Source organism: Heteronotia binoei, chromosome 7, assembly GCF_032191835.1.
Source record: "Heteronotia binoei isolate CCM8104 ecotype False Entrance Well chromosome 7, APGP_CSIRO_Hbin_v1, whole genome shotgun sequence".
NCBI lineage: Eukaryota > Metazoa > Chordata > Lepidosauria > Squamata > Gekkonidae > Heteronotia > Heteronotia binoei.
Genome location: NC_083229.1, coordinates 421,439 through 441,488, shown reverse-complemented (window position 1 = coordinate 441,488; position 20,050 = coordinate 421,439). Strand labels below are relative to the sequence as shown.

The 20,050-nt window shown below is 59.0% G+C and overlaps 1 protein-coding gene across 2 annotated transcripts; it reads left to right on the top strand.

Annotated features, from left to right (window-relative positions):
• The first annotated feature begins 247 nt into the window (after positions 1-247).
• Positions 248-19,669, top strand: NRBP2 (nuclear receptor binding protein 2). 2 transcript variants are annotated; one of them, XM_060242896.1, is made up of 18 exons: positions 248-338; positions 13,480-13,602; positions 13,687-13,788; positions 14,170-14,259; positions 14,905-14,945; positions 15,046-15,140; positions 15,558-15,581; positions 15,880-15,963; positions 16,048-16,103; positions 16,231-16,326; positions 16,604-16,736; positions 16,827-16,929; positions 17,107-17,157; positions 17,326-17,461; positions 17,773-17,826; positions 18,208-18,271; positions 19,019-19,074; positions 19,588-19,669. In XM_060242896.1, the coding sequence occupies exons 2-18, from the start codon at positions 13,495-13,497 to the stop codon at positions 19,654-19,656; spliced, it is 1,362 nt and encodes a 453-aa protein (XP_060098879.1). In that variant the 5' UTR covers positions 248-338; positions 13,480-13,494; the 3' UTR covers positions 19,657-19,669. The 2 variants fall into 2 exon arrangements, with proteins under 2 accessions (XP_060098879.1, XP_060098880.1); XM_060242897.1 differs by lacking the exon at positions 17,107-17,157.
• The last annotated feature ends 381 nt before the right edge of the window (positions 19,670-20,050 follow it).

Here is a 20,050-nt window from a genome sequence, read left to right as displayed (position 1 = left end):
GGGGCTGCAGGGAGGCTGAGGCTGCTGCTGCCCCCCCCCCCCGGCTTAGCCTCGGGATCCCCGCCCCCCCCCGCGGCTGCTGCACCGCGAGGCCAATGGCAGGGCGAGCCTCCCTCCCTCCGCCAGCCGGGGCCGGGCCGGGGGAGGAGCCCGCGGAGGTGGGTGGGTGCCCGGGAGGCGTCAGAGGGGGCGGGCGGGCGGCGGCGGGGCTGGTGCGGGCGAGGATGGCGTCGGGGGGCGAGGCGCCGCTGCAGGAGCCGGAGGAGGAGGAGAGCGAGGACGAGAGCGAGGTGCTGGAGGAGAGCCCCTGCGGCCGATGGCAGAAGCGCAGCGAGCAGGTAGGCGGGCGGGCGGGGAAGGAGGGCGAGAGGCGGCCGCTGGACGGGGCGCCCCCCCCCCCCCGCTCTCTTGCCCCGCTGAGCAGCTGCAGCGCCCGGCCCGCTGCCCCTTCTCTCCCGGGCGGCTCCAGCAGAGCTGCGGAGGGAGGGAGGGCGGCCGCCGCGTCCCCTCTCCCCTCGAAGTGCTGGGCCCGCCGGTGCCTCGGGGCGGGGCGCTGCTGCAGCGCAGGGCGCGGGCGGCGGGGCCCTCCCTCCCGAAGGCTTCTGTGGCGGGGCTGCGCTTCACGAGCTGCAGGCTGCGGAGGGCTGGCTCGGAACTGAGCCTCCCCCGTGGCGGCCCGCTGGGGCTGGGCGGGGCGGGGGGGCGACTGAGCCAAGCAGCCGAAGGGGAGGGGGACGCCCGAGAGGAGAAGCAGCGACCCCCGCTGCACGCCCCGAAGATGGCAAGGACCCTTCTCCGGGCCCCCTGGCCAAAGGCGCCTGACCGCAGCGTGGCCAACAGCCCCAGAATCCCCGGGCTGCCGGGGGGCCGCCGCCTGGCCAACCTCCAAAGGAGAAGAGCCCCCCCCCCACCCCCTCCCCAGGCTCTCGGGCAGCCCGCCGGCCACCTGCTGCGGGATCCGAGTCTTTGATTTGGTTTCTCTGGTTTTTAGCCCTCCCGCCCTCCGCGTGACCGGTCTCAGGGCAGGGGACAAGACAGTCATTCCAAGAGTGTGCATATAAACAGCCTTCAAAACCACAATCTAACGTATAAAGATGGTGACCAAAATATATTTCATATGCTCCAATTGATCCAGTGAAGGATAAGTTATCTCCAGCTCTTGAGGGGCAGAGTCTGCATTGAGCTCAATTTCAGGCAGGGCAGCAAAGGGACTGTGATGGGGCAGGGGGGGTGGGGGTGCCTCCTTCAAAAGGCGCCCCCTTTTGCTGCACCCTTGCCCCTCCCTCCCTCCGCTTAGAGGGAGGACTGGTCAGGGGCACCTTGGGGGTCCCCAAGTGGGAAGGGTCTGGGGGCTGCCTGCTTCAGGTTGGGAACTACCTGGAGATGTTGGGGGAGGGGGGGAGCCTCCATGGGGCACAATCCCAGGGAGTCCACCTGCCCCCCAAGCAGCCATTTCCTCCAGGGGAACAGATCTCTGTCACCTGGGGACCACTTCTCATCCCAGTGCTAGGGTTGCCAACCTCTTGGTGCTGCATCAGTCTCCTTTAGGACTTTAACCGCTTGCACTCCTGTGAATGGAGGGACACGTTCTTGCCCTGCTCTTCCCACAAGGCCCAGCTGCTGGTCAGGGGGAGGGCCAGAAGGTCTGGGCTGGAGGAAGAGGCCTCCTCCCTTGCGACCCACAGAGGGCCACTTCTGGCTCTCTGCGGGGGCGGGGAGGAGGTCACGGAGACGGCCCCTTGTTCACCTGGTCCTACTTGGAAGGATTCATTTACTTGCCTTGGTTCCTTCCAAGGAGGACCATGTTGGGCTGAAATGAGAGAGGTTGGATCAACATCTGGAGCAGAGGTCCATCAGTGGATCTTAGCCACAGCGTATTGTTGGAACTTTGTCCGCGGCAGTGATGCTCTGGATTCTTGTGCTGGGGGGGGGCACAGTGGGAGGGTTTCTAGCCCCACTGATGGACCTCCTGATAGCACTGGGGTTGTTGGGTTTTTTGCCACTGTGTGACACAGTGTGTTGGACTGGATGGGCCACTGCCCTGATCCAACATGGCTTCTCTTATGTTCTTATGTGACACAGAGTGTTGGACTGGAGGGGCCATTGGCCAGATCCAACAAGGCTTCTCTTCTGTTCTTATGTGACACAGAGTGTTGGACTGGATGAGCCTTTGGCCTGATCCAACAGGGCTTCCCATATGTTCTTATGTGACAGAGTGTTGGACTGCATGAGCCTTTGGCCTGATCCAACAGGGCTTCTCATGTGACACAGAGTGTTGGACTGGAGGGGCCATTGGCCAGATCCAACAGGGCTTCTCTTCTGCTCTTATGTGACACAGAGTGTTGGACTGGATGAGCCTTTGGCCTGATCCAACAGGGCTTCCCATATGTTCTTATGTGACACAGAGTGTTGGACTGCATGAGCCTTTGGCCTGATCCAACAGGGCTTCTCATGTGACACAGAGTGTTGGACTGGAGGGGCCATTGGCCAGATCCAACAGGGCTTCTCTTATGTTCTTCTGTGACACAGAGTGTTGGACTGGAGGGGCCATTGGCCTGATCCAACAGGGCTTCTCTTATGTTCTTCTGTGACACAGAGTGTTGGACTGGAGGGGCCACTGGCCTGATCCAACAGGGCTTCTCTTATGTTCTTATGTGACACAGAGTGTTGGACTGGAGGGGCCATTGGCCTGATCCAACAGGGCTTCTCTTATGTTCTTATGTGACACAGAGTGTTGGACTGGAGGGGCCTTTGGCCTGATCCAACATGGCTCCTCTTATGTTCTTATGTGACACAGAGTGTTGGACTGGATGGGCCATTGGCCTGATCCAACAGGGCTTCTCTTATGTCCTTATGTGACACAGAGTGTTGGACTGGATGAGCCTTTGGCCTGACCCAACAGGGCTTCTCTTATGTTCTTATGTGACACAGAGTGTTGGACTGGAGGGGCCATTGGCCAGATCCAACAGGGCTTCTCTTCTGTTCTTATGTGACACAGAGTGTTGGACTGGATGGGCCATTGGCCTGATCCAACAGGGCTTCTCTTATGTTCTTATGTGACACAGAGTGTTGGACTGGATGAGCCTTTGGCCTGATCCAACAGGGCTTCCCATATGTTCTTATGTGACACAGAGTGTTGGACTGGATGAGCCTTTGGCCTGATCCAACAGGGCTTCCCATATGTTCTTATGTGACACAGAGTGTTGGACTGGATGAGCCTTTGGCCTGATCCAAAAGGGCTTCTCATGTGACACAGAGTGTTGGACTGGAGGGGCCATTGGCCAGATCCAACAGGGCTTCTCTTCTGTTCTTATGTGACACAGAGTGTTGGACTGGATGGGCCATTGGCCTGATCCAACAGGGCTTCTCTTATGTTCTTACGTGACACAGTGTGTTGGACTGGAGGGGCCATTGGCCTGATCCAACATGGCTTCTCTTATGTTCTTATGTGACACAGAGTGTTGGACTGGAGGGGCCACTGGCCTGATCCAACAGGGCTTCTCTTATGTTCTTATGTGACCCAGAGTGTTGGACTGGAGGGGCCACTGGCCTGATCCAACAGGGCTTCTCTTATGTTCTTATGTGACACAGAGTGTTGGACTGGAGGGGCCATTGGCCAGATCCAACAGGGCTTCTCTTCTGTTCTTATGTGACACAGAGTGTTAGACTGGATGGGCCATTGGCCTGATCCAACATGGCTTCTCATATGTCCTTATGTGACACAGAGTGTTGGACTGGATGAGCCTTTGGCCTGATCCAACAGGGCTTCCCATATGTTCTTATGTGACACAGAGTGTTGGACTGCATGAGCCTTTGTCCTGATCCAACAGGGCTTCTCATGTGACACAGAGTGTTGGACTGGAGGGGCCATTGGCCTGATCCAACAGGGCTCCTCTTATGTTCTTCTGTGACACAGAGTGTTGGACTGGAGGGGCCACTGGCCTGATCCAACAGGGCTTCTCTTATGTTCTTATGTGACCCAGAGTGTTGGACTGGAGGGGCCACTGGCCTGATCCAACAGGGCTTCTCTTATGTTCTTATGTGACACAGAGTGTTGGACTGGAGGGGCCATTGGCCTGATCCAACAGGGCTTCTCTTATGTTCTTCTGTGACACAGAGTGTTGGACTGGAGGGGCCACTGGCCTGATCCAACAGGGCTTCTCTTATGTTCTTATGTGACCCAGAGTGTTGGACTGGAGGGGCCACTGGCCTGATCCAACAGGGCTTCTCTTATGTTCTTATTGTCAGAACTTAAGAACTTCAAACGGATCCCATACTTGGTTACAAAGCTAGGATTTTATTGAAGAGAACTAAGCACTGGAAGAGGCAAGATAACAGTGATGGCGAGAGCCAGCACCAGCACAATTTTATACACGTAAAACAAACATCTCACAAAGCCCCAATTCACACCGTTACAGGCACATCTGTCTTCTCACCATCGCTATCAGTAGAGAGGATGCCTCCCTACTTCGAAGGCCATGCTGCTCGGCTTCAAAGGGTCCCAGGGTGAGAATGTGCAGAGACAAAACATAACTCATTCTACAACCCCAAATATTTTGGATACCAGTGGGGCAAGGTTAATTACTATTCAAGCATTCTGGGTCAAGCAAGGGTTACAACATGGAGTCAGTTTGGTTCAGTAACAAAGCAGTTCTAAGTCACAGTAAAAATACATTGCAGCATTGGTCACATTATAGGGGACCAGCAGTAAAGATACAAGTTCTGACATACTGCCCCCCCTAAGCACCCCCTCCCGCGGGGCCTGCCTTGGGCTTGTGCGGGTACAGTAGGTGAAACTTTTTCAGCAGTTGCGGAGCGGCTACATTCTGAGATTCGACCCACTCGTCACAGCTCGGGGGGAAGTGTTTCCACCTGATCAAATAATACAGTTTCCCCCGTTTGACTCTGGAGTCCAGGATCTCCTGGACTTCATGGTGACTCTGACCCCTCACTGTCGTCGGAGGGGGCGGTGGGGCCCTGGGATGGAAGGACGTAGCACCAGGGTCTTTCCGAAGCAAGCTGCAATGAAAAACAGGATGGATCTTACTTAGAGATTTGGGCAGTTCGAGTTCCACGGTCACTTTGTTTATTACCCTTTTTATTTTAAATGGGCCCAGGAACTTCAGTGCGAGTTTGCGACAGGCCTGGGGAAGGGGGAGGTTTTTTGTGGACAGAAAAACTGTATCCCCCACCTTCAAGTCCCACTCTTGGGAGTGCTTTTTGTCAAACTGTTTTTTGTAGGCCTTTTTCGCTTCCTCCAGGTTTTCCTGAATACCCTTCCAGCCTTCACGGAGGCCCTCCCACCATTGCTGACAGGAAGTGGGTTCGGCTGGGCTGGCGGGGAGGGCGAGAGTGGGAAACGGTTTGCCCTCGTAACCATTGATAATTTGAAAAGGGGAGGTTTTGGTTGAGCTATGGAGGCTGTTGTTGTAGCCATATTCTGCAAAAGGGAGGAGGTACACCCAGTTGGACTGTTGGAAGTTAATGAAGCAGCGGAGGTACTGTTCCAGAAGGCCATTAACCCTCTCCGTCTGTCCGTCCGACTGGGGGTGGTAGGCAGAGCTTAGCCCTTGCTCGATGCCAGCCAGTTTGCAGAACTCCCGCCAGAAGTTGGCAACGAACTGCGTTCCGCGGTCACTAATGACCTTGTCTGGGAATGAGTGTAGGCGTACAATGTGGGTGAAAAAGAGCTGGGCGAGTTTTTTGGCTGTGGGTAGTTTTTTGCATGGGATGAAATGGGCTTGCTTAGAGAATGTGTCGACTACGACCAGGATGACTGTTTTGCCTTGTGAGGGTGGGAGTTCGACAATGAAATCCATGGAGACTACCGACCAAGGTCTGGAGGCTGTAGGGAGTGGAACCAGGTGGCCTGGGGGTTTCCCCCCCCTTCTTTTTGCCATGAGGCAGGTGGGGCATGAAAGAACGAATTCAGAGACATCTTTCTTAATTTTTGGCCACCAAAATTGGCGGGTGAGTAAGTTGAGGGTTTTGACATAGCCAAAGTGGCCGGCCAGGCGACTTGAGTGACAGCGCTCCAAGACCTCTTTTCTGAGGGGGTCGGGCACATAGATTTTTTCATTGTGCAGCCAGAGCCCGTTTTCGGCTTTAACCAAGTTGGGTGGGCGGTCGGTTTCTTGGTTGTATTCTGAGAGGAATTTAGGCAGCAGCTCTGAATCCGGAGGGCTGGTCTGCCGGCCTGAGCGGGTAGTGACCCCCCCCGAGATAGCTGAGGGGGAAATTAATGAGTCCACTACCTCCTCCCGGAGACTGTCGTGTTGTGGCATGCGAGAGAGGGCGTCTGCTAAAAAGTTCTTTGAGCCCGGGATGTGTTTCAGCACAAAGTCAAATTTAGCAAAGAAACCTGCCCACCGGATTTGTTTTGCAGTCATTTTGCGGCGCCCGGTGAGGGCTTCAAGGTTTTTATGATCGGTCCAGATTTCAAAGGGCACTCTCGCTCCTTCGAGCCAGGAGCGCCAAGTTTTCAGGGCAAACATGACTGCAAACGCCTCCTTGTCCCAGACTGACCAATTCCTTTGTTCGTTGGAAAATTTTCTTGAGATATAGGCACATGGACGGAGCACCCCATTTTCCCCCCTCTGCATTAGTATGGCTCCCACTGCGGCGTCGGAGGCGTCGCATTGAACCACGAAGGGTTTCCGCTCGTCAGGATGAGCCAACACGGGTTCGGAGGTGAAGAGGCGCTTTAGTTCATTGAAAGCTTTTTGGCATTCAGGCGTCCACGTTAGGCGTGCGCCCGGTTTTTTCGCCTCTTCACCCTTCCCTTTGGTTTTGAGAAGTTCTGTGAGGGGGAGCATGACGGTGGCAAACCCCTTAATGAAATCGCGGTAAAAGTTAGCGAACCCGATAAAACTTTGTAACTGCTTGCGGGTTCGAGGGGGCTCCCAGTCTAGTACCGCTTGGACCTTTGCGGGGTCCATGGCCAATCCCTCCCCCGACACCCGGAAACCCAAATAGTCCAATTCGGTCTTGTGGAACTCGCATTTTGACAATTTAGCGTACAGTTTGTGTTTGCAAAGGGTGCGTAACACTTTTCGGACCAGGGGCACATGAGACTTAAGATCTTGTGAATAGATAATGATGTCATCAAGGTACACCACCACCCCCTTAAACAGGAATTCCCGTAGCACTCCATTGATAAAGTTCATGAAAACACCAGGAGCTCCCTGCAGTCCGAAGGGCATGACTAGGTACTCAAATTGTCCCAGGGGGGTGTTGAATGCCGTCTTCCACTCATCCCCCTCTTTGATGCGGACGCGGAAGTACGCGTCTCTGAGATCAAGCTTAGTAAATACTTTGCCCTTTGCTACAGTGTTCAACAAATCCTTTATCAACGGGATCGGGTAGGCGTTGGACATGGAAATCCCGTTTATAGCACGAAAATCTGTGCAAAGCCTAAGAGACCCGTCCTTTTTCTTTCGGAAGAGGACGGGGGCGGCATGGGGGGCAGTGGCCGGCCGTATGAAGCCGCGCTTAAGGTTCTTGTCCAAAAACTTTCGGAGTTCAGCTTTTTCCGCCCAACCCATGGAGTACAGTTTCGCCTTGGGAAGCTGTTGCCCTGGGATCAGCTCGATGGCACAGTCCGTAGGGCGGTGGGGCGGTAGCTCGTCCGCTTCCTTCTCGCTAAACGCTAATCTTAGGTCTTGGTATTCCTTGGGGATCGAGGCGACTTCCTCGAGAGTGAGGCAAGCCCGCATGTTCTGGGGCGGAGCGTGCGGCCCCCATTCGGGGCGCCAGTGGTGATGCTCACACCTCCAATCCGGGAACCGGACGATCTGTTCCTCCCACCTTATGTCTGGTTGGTGGCGGGCGAGCCAAGACGAGCCCATCACCACGTCAAAAGAGCAAGAGGGGGCAATTACAAAAGTTTCAATCCCCCAATGCTCCTCGGTTCCCACCGGGACTGCCTGAGTCTCTAACGCACATGGTTCCCCTCTCATGGGGCCCCCGTCCATCTGTTGGAACTGCATCGGCTGCGGTAGGGGGGAAGTGGCTAATCCCAACGCCTCAACTAGGCGGGGGGTGATCAGTTCCCTGTTACACCCGGAGTCGATCAACGCTCGGGCGTGCATGAATCTCTTTAGGTTAGGGTTGAGGAGGGTAACGGCCATAAAAAGTAAACCCCCTGTTGCTCTCACCGTGAGGAGTGCCGGCTGTTGCTGGACCTGCTTTGCGGCACCCATTAAAGCAGGTCGCTGTCGTTTCCCGCCGACTCGGTGTCGTCCGATTCCTCGGTCGATTCTTCCACGGTAGCCAATTCGGTGGTAAAATCCTCGTCAGTCGCCAGGGAAGTGGCGACAGAGCCCCGGCTGGGCTCCTTCGAGCGGCCGCTCTTTTTCTTCTTCAGCCCCAGGGTAGTTGTCTTCGCCGTGGGTGGGGCGGCACCCACTTTCACTGGGCAGTTGGCAGCGAGATGATTTGGGTCTCTGCATTTGAAGCACTTGCGAGCAGGAGACGGGGTGGAGGTCGCCGGTGTCTTCCTCCCTTCGGATTTAGTCGGTGTGAGTTTCGCCGCCTTCTTTGCCAGCTGCTGCCGTCTCATCCCCACATGTTGGAGGTTGGTCTCCACCTCTCCGGCCAGCTGGATCCATCCGACCAACGTGTCGGGTCTCCCCTGACTGTAACAGCGGTCGAGGATTGTCGGGTTCAGACCATTGATGAACGCGGTATATTTCATGACCTCGTTCCATCCCCTTGCCGCCGCGCAGTACCCCAGGAACTCGGTGGCGTATTCGCGGGTGGAGCGGTTGCCTTGCTCTATGCGCTGAAGGGCGGTGACAGCCTTCTCCTCCCGTAGGGGATCGCCATACTGGCGGAGCATCGCGTGCAGGAACCCCGCCACTGTAGCTAGTTCGGGTTTTCTTCCCATGAAAAGCCCGACGTACCACTTGCGGGCCGCGCCTCTCAGTCGGGACGCGATGTGGTACACTCGGCTGGCTTCGGTCGGGTAATCCGCACCCCAGTGGGTGAAGAACGTGTCGCACTGAATGGTGAAGTACTCCACGTCCTCCGGATTCCCATCGAAAGTAATCTTCAATTCTCTTCCTCGACCCTCGGCCCCTCCCGGGGCTCGCGGCGCCCCCGGCGGCGGCGCGGGGCCCGGTAGAGCCGGCAGGATCGGGGCGGGTGGCGCCGGGACCCCTGGAGCGGGCAGGGCCGGCAGCGCCGGGGCAGCCGGGGCCAGCGGGGCTGGTGGTGCCGGGGCAGGTGGAGCCGGCGGCGCCGGGGCGGCCGGAGCTTGCGGCGCTGGGGCGGCCGGAGCTGGTGGGGCCGGGGCGGCCGGAGCCTGCGGCGCTGGGGCCGGCGGAGCCGGCGGGGCTACGGGCGGTTGTCCCAGCGGTAGCCCTCCTATCGGGACTCCCAGGACCGCAGTTTGCAAGGTGCGGAGCTGGTCGTAGATCGCGCCCAGGTTCTGCTGCAACTCCTCGGCCATCGTCACGTGGGATCGATGCACGTCGTCGTGTATCTCCCGGACCCAGTCGAATAAGTCGTTGCGAAGGGTCCGGATCTGGTCGTCTCCCCCTCGGGGCGCCGGACCCTCCTCTTGGTCGCCGTCGCCGGCTCCCCCTTCGCCCAGCATGCTTCGGTACCGCTGCTCCGCGGCGTCGATTGCTGCCGTGGACTTCCGCGGGCTCCAGGTTCGCGGGGCTGGGAACGCGGCGTCGACCGAGAAAGGCGCTGGGACCTTAATCTTGCGCCGGACTCCCGTCACATTAGGGTCGAGCGGCGGGTCCTCTGTTGGGGTGGTGGGCTCTCCGTCGTCTGGTACTTTTGCCGCCATCGGGCCAAGCCTCCAGTACAGATAAGCCACTAACAATGGGATCACTGTTATAATGTCAGAACTTAAGAACTTCAAACGGATCCCATACTTGGTTACAAAGCTAGGATTTTATTGAAGAGAACTAAGCACTGGAAGAGGCAAGATAACAGTGATGGCGAGAGCCAGCACCAGCACAATTTTATACACGTAAAACAAACATCTCACAAAGCCCCAATTCACACCGTTACAGGCACATCTGTCTTCTCACCATCGCTATCAGTAGAGAGGATGCCTCCCTACTTCGAAGGCCATGCTGCTCGGCTTCAAAGGGTCCCAGGGTGAGAATGTGCAGAGACAAAACATAACTCATTCTACAACCCCAAATATTTTGGATACCAGTGGGGCAAGGTTAATTACTATTCAAGCATTCTGGGTCAAGCAAGGGTTACAACATGGAGTCAGTTTGGTTCAGTAACAAAGCAGTTCTAAGTCACAGTAAAAATACATTGCAGCATTGGTCACATTATAGGGGACCAGCAGTAAAGATACAAGTTCTGACACTTATGTGACCCAGAGTGTTGGACTGGAGGGGCCACTGGCCTGATCCAACAGGGCTTCTCTTATGTTCTTATGTGACACAGAGTGTTGGACTGGAGGGGCCATTGGCCTGATCCAACAGGGCTTCTCTTATGTTCTTCTGTGACCCAGAGTGTTGGACTGGAGGGGCCACTGGCCTGATCCAACAGGGCTTCTCTTATGTTCTTATGTGACACAGAGTGTTGGACTGGATGGGCCATTGGCCTGATCCAACAGGGCTTCTCTTATGTTCTTATGGGACACAGAGTGTTGGACTGGAGGGGCCACTGGCCTGATCCAACATGGCTTCTCTTATGTTCTTACGTGACACAAAGTGTTGGACTGGATGGGCCACTGGCCTGATCCAACATGGCTTCTCTTAAGTTCTTATGTTCTTATGGTTTTTGTCCCCGTGCCCACAGGGAAGGGTCCCACCAGTCGGCTTTTTGGGTGGGGGCTTCCAGTCATTGGCTGAGAATACCTCCTCGTGGGCCAGGCTGCCTGTTCATTGAGTGTTCTGCCCTTCAGCTCTGAATGTGATTTGTCTTCGTCTTCGAGAACTGAGATCAATATGGATTTTGTTGAAGTTTAAGGAAGAAGAGGACATCTGATTTTTGTCACATGGGTTTATTCGGGATTCCCAGCATTAATTTGCACCCAGCATTAATTTGTTGAGATTCTTGCCTAACGAAAAGAGTTCTGCTTTATTTTAACCCAAATCATTTGCTTGCAGCTTCGATCTGCTGTCTTACTGAGAGCAGCTCCTTGCGCTGCAGAGCAAAGTCTCTCCCAGGCAGCCTTCCTGGCAGACCCGGGCGGGGCAGTGCAGAGAGGGTCCCTCCAGGCCAGCCTCGGTGGGGTGGGTGGGGCCGAGGCCTTGCCCTGCTGCTGCCTCGTGGCTGTTCTGGACCCAGAGGCTGAGTGCTTGAATCGCTCTGGCCAGCAGCCCCTGAGGGGCCTCTTCTCCGCGGGCCTGTCTAGCTGGCTGTGCCTGCAGGATATGAGGCTGGCTTCATCCCACTGAGGCTTTCGCTCCGTGTAGAGCTCCAGCCTCAGCCACAGGGAAGTCATGTGAAAGAACAGTGGCAGCACAATATGTAAAATACAAAAATACAAAATGTCTAGGCTAGAATTTTTCCTTCAGAAGTCAACAAGCAACGGAGGGACTCCTGTGGAACTTTATTATTGAGTCTTAGTACTCAGTTTGGAAAACTCAGAGACTGTGTGGGGTCCTCCTTGGAATATTGTTTTGAGACTTTTGTTTGCTGTCTATTTATACTGTATGAATGCATGCCCACTGTTGTAGGCTGTTCATTTCATGACAATAGAATTTTGTATACACCAGTCAAGAGTGTTTGTTTTTGCACAATGTTTTGTATTTTTGTACAGGGAAGTCATGTGGGCAGACTCCTTGGGCAGTCTTGCAGGACTCCCTCTCTCTCGCTCGCAGCAGGCATCTGTCCGTCCCCACTCTCCACTCCTCTGCCACTGCTTGGTGCTTCAGCCCCACGCTGGTCATGCCAGAGCACGCATCCCTCCAAGGGGATTCTGGGAGTGGCAGAGAGGCCAGTGATCCTGTGGAACGAGCAGGCAGGAGCGCGAGAGGGTCCCTGTCTTCCACCCTGCACCCCTGCCCTTCTGCTTTGCCAGAGCCAGGAAGCGGGCAAGATTCGGGCCCCATGGTGGGGGCCCTTATCGCGGGAGAGGCGGCTGGGCCTGCAGACGAGCCAGCTGCAGCTTATCTTGCTGGGGCGAGAGGCTGGAGCCCAGCTTATCAGAGCCACCTGCTCTGGGGCAGGCTTCTGGAGAGAGAGAGGGAAGGCCTTTGTGTGTCCGACCTCCCCCCCCCTCCAACGTCTCGGAGGCAGCTGAGGGGGGCCCGGGGTGTGCTTCTTGCCTCCTGGTTTCCTCTGCGCTCTGGAGGGTTGGCTGAGGGGAGAGGAAGGGAAAGGAGACGGTAACCCTGCCCCAAGACTCCAAGTGGAGGGGGGGGCGGAGTCTAAATCCAGGTTCTTCTTCTTCCATTCCAGCTGGGTGGCTGCTTTGGTCTGTTGCTTGCAGCAAAAGCAAGCAGGAGCCTGTAGTGAAGGCAGAGGTGCCCTCTCCTCTCCTCTCCTCTCCTCTCCTCTCCTCTCCTCCCCTGCTTCTGCTTGCCTGGCGGCTTCCTCCTGCCTCGGGCTGGGCTGCTGGCCTCCTGGGCCTCCACTGGGCCTGAAGGGCACACGCCTGAGCAGTTGTTGTGCCCCCTCCCTCCGCCAGTCCCAAAGCAGCAGAGGTGCCCAGGCAGGCAGGCAGGTGGTGTGGCCTTTTGCTGGCTCTTCCTCCTTGTGATGAGCTGTGGTGGGACCAGGGGGGCAGGGTGGGGCTCAGGCTGCTGTGGGGATGCCGCTGCCAGTGGGCTTGGAAGGGCCCTGTGCCTGCTGCGTGAGGAGGACCAAGAGGGAATGTCCTGGGTGGTCAGGAGGCCGGGGAGCAAAATGGAGGGTAGAGATGGAGACTCTGCTGGGGTTGGGGGGGCATCCAGAGCAGAGCCAGGAGCACCTTGCTGGAGGATCCTTGTTTTCAGTCCTGTAATGCCAGAAGCCGCCTGCCTTCCTTGGTGCGCCTGGCCTGGCCTCCTCGGGGGCTTGCTGCGCACTGGGGCCTGGGACCAGATCCTTGCCTTCCCCCACTGGGGCTGGGGGCAGAGCATCCCCCGTCCACGGCAGCCTCTCAGGCGATGGCAGAGGCCTCCTGCACAGCCAGAGTGGAGAAGCCTGGAGGCTCTGCTTGGCCACAAGTGCTGGTAGCCACGGCACCGAGAAGCCCCCGTTAAAAGCCACAGAGGGCCGTGATCCCAGTTTCATTGGCCTCCAGCTTCTTCCAGCTTGTGCCTGAACAAAGGGGAGTAGAGGAAGTTGTGCGAAGTAAGCGTAAAGGTCAAAAGCCCTCTTTCCCCAGCTCGTGAGTGTTGGATAGACCCAGTCCCTGCTTAGTGGGGCAGACATAGAGCATAACGTGGGGTGGGGTGGGAGAAAGAGGCCGCAGATGCAGCTTTGGGGCTGGTGACCCCCCTAACTATGCCTCGTGTTGTCCTCTCCCCCTCCCTGTGTTGACTGAGCATGTCTCTGCCCCCCCCCTTGCAGGTCAACCAAGGCAACATGCCCGGCCTGCAGAACACCTTCCTGGCCATGGACACTGAGGAAGGGGTGGAGGTGGTCTGGAACGAGCTGCACTTTGCTGACCTGCAGGCCTTCAAGGCTCACGAGGTGAGAAACACACCTGTGGCTGAAGGGGCAGCTGTTCCTCCTGGCCAGGCCTCCCCCTCACTGCCCCCTCCCCTCTTCCTGCAGGAGAAGGTGAAGACCATGTTTGAGCAGTTGGTGGAAGTTGACCACCCCAACATCGTGAAGGTGCACAAGTACTGGCTGGTGATGAAGGACGTCATGGCCCAGGTGAGAGACAGAGAGAGAGAGCCCTGCGCAGGCCAGGTAACCAGTGTGGCAAGGGAGAGCCCCTTCAGGACAGAGAAGGCCCCCTCAGCCCCCGCCCCACCCCGTCTGGGACCTTGGAGAGCTGCTGCTGCCGCCGCCACTGAGCAGGGCAGGGCAGGGCAGTGCCCCTTGGGTAGCTGGGCCGGCTTCAGGGTGGCCATGCCAGGGGCAGCCTCTGGAGAGTGGAGCAGCAGAGCTGGGGGTGGGCAGGAGTGCAGGCACAGCGGCCAGGAAAGAGCCAGGGGGAGGGCGGGGAGATCCCCTGGAGAAAGCAGCCTGGCCAATGAAGCGAAGGATTCTGGGATTCCTGGCACGGACTGCCCCTTTCTCCCCCTGCCAAAGGTGATCTTCATCACGGAGTACGTCTCCTCAGGCAGCCTGAAGCAGTTCCTGAAGAAGACCAAGAAGAACCACAAAGCCATGAACGTTCGGGTAGGAGGCGCCTCCTTCCTGCCTCTCGGGCCGGTCTGGAGTGGGACTGGGGAAAGCTCCCCCCTCCCCCCAGCTGCATTCTCTGGCCCAGCCTGCAAAGTGGAGGAAGGCCCTGCTGGGCCCAGGGCTGCAGGCCACCGGGGGGGGGGGGGACTCATGTGCCAGGGGCAGCTGGGAAAGAGGCAGGTTGGAGGGGACCTCCAGGCTCATTTAGTCCAAACCCTGCACACTGCAGGAAACTCCCCCCCCCCCCCCCGAGAGCCCTGCAGGCTCCAGGCCCAGAAGGTGGCAAAAAGACCCTCCGTGGCCAAACTGGCCTGCAGAAAAACTGCTGCCTGAGCTCAAAGTGGCGACCAGCATTTCCCTGGGAGTGTCAGAAGCGGCCAGGGGAACTAAGCCCTTCCTGCCCTCCTTGGGGTTGGGGCTTCAGGTGTATGGGGGGAGCAGAGCTTGCCCCTCCCTGTCGTTGCAAGGGCTGCTGCCCCCCCAGGGTTGCCCCCACTTCCTGTCGGGCAGGGGCTGGGAGGGGTCTTTCTTTGTGGGCTCAGCAACACAGCCGGGACCTTTGGCCAGGGGCTTGCCTGCCTCCCCGTGGGCAGGGGGTGTCCTGACCTGAGGCCCTCTCTGTCTGGTTCCCACCCACAGGCCTGGAAGCGCTGGTGCACACAGATCCTCTCGGCCCTCAGGTGGGTGCCCGGCCTTTCCCTCCCCATCGCCTAGCAGCCCTCCCCCCAAGGGCCCTGGCACCCAATGGCTCTGTGGACTTCTCCCTCCCGCCTCCTGCAGCTACCTGCATGCCTGTGAGCCTCCCATCATCCACGGTAACCTCACCAGCGACACGATCTTCATCCAGCACAATGGGCTCATCAAAATCGGGTCAGGTACGCAGCAGCGCACCCCCTGCTGATGAATCCTGAGTGGGGCGGTTCTGTGGCCTGGCTGGAGAGATGGAGGGAGTCCCAGGGTCAAGGGGGTGGAGCTGAGCGCAGCCTCTGGGTTGAAGGCTGCTGAGCTTTCTTGAAGGAGCCCTGAAAGGTCTGTGGGCCACCCACCATGGGCTGCTCTCTTCTGAGGGGAGGCCTGCTGGGATAAAGGGGCTGGAAAGACCTGCAATGAAAAGTCCTTGTGGGGGAGTGCAGCGGCGGGGGGTGGGGTGGGGGTCCTGAGCAAAAAGCAGCAGCGGGGCTTTCTCTCGCCTGGGAGGGGGGCTGCTGAGGCCTGCTTCTCACTCCCGCCTCCCATCTCTCCCCCTCCCATCTCTCCCCCTCCCCTGCTGCTCTGCACTCCTTCCTCCCCAGTTTGGCACAGAATCTTTGCAGAGGGTGAGTCACTTTCTTTCCAGGTTCCTCCCTTTGCCCCCCACCTCTACCCCAGACCTCTCTTCCCGGGGGGGGGGGGCACGCTGCCTCCTTCCTTTTGGGGCAGGTCAGGGACTGAGGGGGGAGGGGAGTCTTAGTATTCAAGGGACCCCTGCGAGATGCAGCCTTTGGGGGGGAGCCCCTTCAGCCCCCCTCCTCCCTCCTTCTGAGGCCGTGCAGCTCCTCCCTCTGGTCGGTGTGGGGCATTCTGCCCCAGTCTGCCACCCTGGGGGATGCCCAACCTTGGCTTCCGTCTCCGCAGCCATCCCAGCGGACCTCCGCAGCTCGCTCCGTGCTGGCCAAGAGGAGCAACAGAACCTGCACTTCTTCCCCCCGGAGTACGGCCGTGAGTGTCTGCCTTCCGCCTGGGGGTGGGGTGGGGGTGGGGCAGCTGGAGGCTGGGCGTTGACTGGGCCTGGCTGCTCTGCAGGTGCAGCTGATGGGACAGCCGTGGACATCTTCTCCTTCGGGATGTGTGCCCTGGAGGTAGGGAGGGGCTTCAGCGGGAGGGCTTGTTCTGGGCCCTAGCACCTCCTCCTCGCCACCCTGGGTGGGGCCCAGCTTCTGGCCTCGCAGCAGGACCACCCAAGGGGCATCTCTCCCCCCCCCCCAGATGGCTGTGCTGGAGATCCAGTCCAATGGGGACGCCTGCGTGTCGGAGGAGGCCATCGAGCGGGCCAGGCACTCCCTGGATGACCCCAACATGCGGGTGAGAGGAGCGGCTTCCTGCTGGGGAGGAGAGGGAGGGAGCTCTGCCCTTCCCTTCCCTGCCTGGGCTTGGATGCACCTGGCCCACTCCTCTGGAGGGAGCAGGCTCAGCTGGGGGGGGGGGGAGGAGAGGCAGGACTGATCCCCCCCCCCCCGCCTGCCCTGCTTCTCATGTGGCCAGCCAGTTCCGCTCCCTGACCCTCAAGGCTGGCCTCCTTCCTCGGAGCAGAAGGGAGAGTTGCCTCTGCTGATGCCCCCCCGTGCCCCCCCACCGACAGGAGTTCATCCTGAGCTGCCTCCTGCTGGACCCTGCCCAGCGCCCTTCGGCCCACAGCCTGCTCTTCCACCGCGTCCTCTTTGAGGTCCACTCTCTGAAACTGCTGGCCGCCCACTGCTTCATCAACCACCAGTGTGAGTTGGGGCACCGGGGGTGGGGTGGGGGGGCTGTGCACCCCCACTGGGGCCTTGCTGCTCAGAGCTCCGCTCCTGCCTTTGCTGCAGACCTCATGCCTGAGAACGTGGTGGAGGGGACGACCAAGAGCCTGGACCTCAACATGGTGATGGCGGAGATGAAGCGCCGAGGCCGCCCTCCCGTGCAGTGGAGGTGGGCACCCCCTGGGCTGGCCCTCCCCGGGGAGGGAGGCGGGGAGGGGGTCCTCTGTAGGCCAGAGGGAGAGGAGCTGAGGCTGGGCTGAGGTCAGTTCCTGCCCCCATACCCCCTCTGGCCACGGCAGCCTACCCCCCCCCCCCCGCCCCAGCTGCTCATCTCTCTCCCTTCCAGGTACTCAGAAGTTTCTTTCCTGGAGCTGGACAAGTTCTTGGAGGATGTGAGGTGAGCTATGTGAGGCAAGAGCCCCGCTGCCCTGGGTGGGCGTGATGAGGAGGGAGGCTGGCTGGGTGGGCCCTTGGATCCTGTCCGGCCAGCTGGTGGGGGGGTGCCAAAGGGTGGCCCTGCTGGGACCCCCCAGGCTGAGTCTCCTGGCCCTCTCCTTGTTGTCAGGAACGGCATCTATCCCTTGATGAACTTTGCCACCACACGGCCCCACACCCTCCCGCGGTCAGCCTCCCAAGGCCCCGAGGACCCCCAGAAAGCCTCAACCCCCACCCCAGAGCCCTTCGATGTGGAGACCAGGAAGGTAGGAGCTGCCTCCTAGGAGGGGGCGGCAGGGGAACTGTCTGCCTTCTGCTGACCTGGGGAAGCTCCGTTTTGCTGAAGCTGAGCGGGGAGGGGGGCACTCCAGCATCTCTCCCAGAGTGTCCCCCGTGTGAAACTGGGTGATCTGGGTTTGGAGCTCCTCTCTGCCTCCTCTTGAGGCAGGCCCCTCTCAGCCCCCCCCCCAGCGCTTTCTCTCCAGCAGCCCACCCTCCTACCTCTTTGTTCTCTCTTGGCTCTCCTGGGTGAGCCCAGGGGGGGCTGTTCTGAAGGCCGTGTCTCTGTCTCCCACAGGTGGTGCAGGTGCAGGGCAGCATGGAGTGGAGCGAGGAGAAGGGCCAGTGGCACGTGAGTCTCTCTCTCTCTCTCTCTCTCTGGGGGGGGGAAGGGGAAGAGCAGCTCCCCAGTAGAGGCCTCGGCTTTTCCGGAAGAGGAATGAGTGTTGTCTGGGAAAAGGTCCTCCCCTCCCTCCTATCCTGTCACTTTCTTAAATGCATACCTTCAAGAACATTCTTATTTAAAAACAACAACAACCTGTGAGGAGTTTAATGAAATGTCCTCTGTGGTCATTGCTAGAGAGCCTTCAAGCCTTGGTTTCTGCCTGAATGAGGCGGGGGGGGGGGTGGGGTGGGGTGGGGCAAGGCCTCAGTCAGTTCTGTTTGGCTTGTAGGTGGTACAGGTGTAAGAGAAGTAAGACTGGGCCTCTCTCCTTTCCCCCTCCCCTCTCAGCTCACTCTCCTGCTGGTTCTCGAGGACAAGCTCCACCGACAGCTCAGCTATGACCTGCTGCCAAGTGAGTTGGACTCTTCCTCCCATGGCACGTCCCCCCCCCCCACACCACCCGTGGGTGCAAGGCGCTGGCCAGCCCCATGCCTTCCTGGGACCCCACCCCGTCCCAGGAGTCCCCAGGGCACAGAAGCCCTCCAGATGAGAAGGGGAGGGGTGGGGAATGAGGCTGTCCCAGTTGAACCGACCTGTGCAGCCGCCGCGGCTGAAGGGCATCTCCCCTCTGTTCTCTGCAGGGATTTGGGGGGGGGGGAGGATGGGGAGGGGCTAGAGGCCTGGGCCCAAATAGTCGGCTGCTGGGTGAACTCTGGCCAAATTGGATGTGTGCTTTCCTTGGCATGTCAGATGGTGGGATGGCTCCTTTCTGAAAGCTGCTTTGGGTCCCTTGGGGGAGAAGAGCAGCCTAAAAATGCTTGAGCATCAAGCCCCCCCCCCCCCGCACAATCCCAAAACCCTAGTGGTGGGTGGGGGGGAGATCAATTTGTGGGAGGGAAGAGCAGAAGTTCCCGGCCAGAGTGCCTCCCAAGGGGGCGGCCAGGAGGGGTTTCCTCCATCCCTTTGCCCCTCAAGCCAGTGCTGCTCAGCCCGGGATAGAGGGCAGATTGGAAAGCAGCATCTTGCTGGCCCTTTCCATCCGGAAGCCTGCCTGCAGGCCTCCCAAAAAGGGAGCAGGGGAGCTGCCAGCCAGCTCAAACCCTCCCGGCTCTCCTTCCCAGGGTATTGCTCACCCTTGCTCCTTGTTGGTTCTCTGCAGCTGACCATCCCGGGGACCTGGCCGCCCAGTTGGTGCATTACGGATTCATCCACCTGGTGAGGGCAGGAGGACTGGCTGAGGGCATCAGCAGGGATGGGGGAGGAGGGTGGGGTGTCACTGAAGGGGTGGGGGAGGAGGAGGATGAGGAGGGTGCCTTCTGTTGAGTCTGGAGCCAAGAGGGGCTCTCAGAAGAAGCACCCGGGTGGAAGTGGCCTAGGAGATAAGCCTGCCGAGGGGAGGGGAGCTGGGGAGCAGTTGCAGCTGGAATCCGAGGGGCTTTGCTGTTTGGTCTCCTGGGTCCAGGTGCAGCTGCTCTGTGCCTCCTGCCTTTTTCTCCAGGGGAGGCTACTGTCCCGGAGGGATCGCTGGAAGGGAGCCATGGGCACTTGTGGGGCAGCAGGGAGGGGGAGAGAGCAGAGGGGTGCTTGTGGGGGGGAGGGGAGGAGCCTGAGAAGAGGCGGGGGCTGGGTGGCATCGGGGGAGGGACATTCCGGCTCAGGCCACAGGGGAGGGGAGGGGAGGGGGAGCGCCGCCTTACTGACCCTGCTGTGTGGCTTGCTCTCCTCTAGGATGACCGTGAGAAGCTGGCCGCCTTCCTGGAGAGTGCCTTCCATCGGCATCAGCCAGCTCCCTCCTGAGCTGCCCCTGCCACCGGCAAGGAGATCTGGGGCAGGCAGGCAGGAGAAGTGGGAGGGGGAGGAGGGTCCGGCTGCTGCTGCTCACCCTCTCTGCTAGGCGAGGCGCCAAGAAAGGGCCGGCCACCCTCGGAGGGGAAGGCCAGCGACAGGCCAGGCCTGGGCCGAGAAGATCTTGGGAGGGCAGGAAGGAAGGAATGGATGGGGAGAGAGGAGGGAGATGTGGAAAGAAAGCAACTTTAATGGATTCTCCAAGCTGCTGGCTGGCTTGGCTTCGAGGAATGATTTCAAGAGAGAAATGCCTTCTGCAAGCTGGCTGATGGGGGGGGGGGGCTTTGAGAGCCACACAGTATGTGTGAAAGAGCCACAGTTCAGCCCCCCCCCCCCCGGACTAGAT

Coding starts and splice junctions, on each gene's coding strand:
- NRBP2 (XM_060242896.1), top strand. CDS start 13,495: ATGCCCGGCCTGCAGAACACCTTCCTGGCCATGGACACTGAGGAAGGG. Junction 13,789..14,169: donor TGAAGGACGTCATGGCCCAG/GTGAGAGACAGA, acceptor CCCCTGCCAAAG/GTGATCTTCATCACGGAGTA. Junction 16,327..16,603: donor TGGATGACCCCAACATGCGG/GTGAGAGGAGCG, acceptor CCCCACCGACAG/GAGTTCATCCTGAGCTGCCT.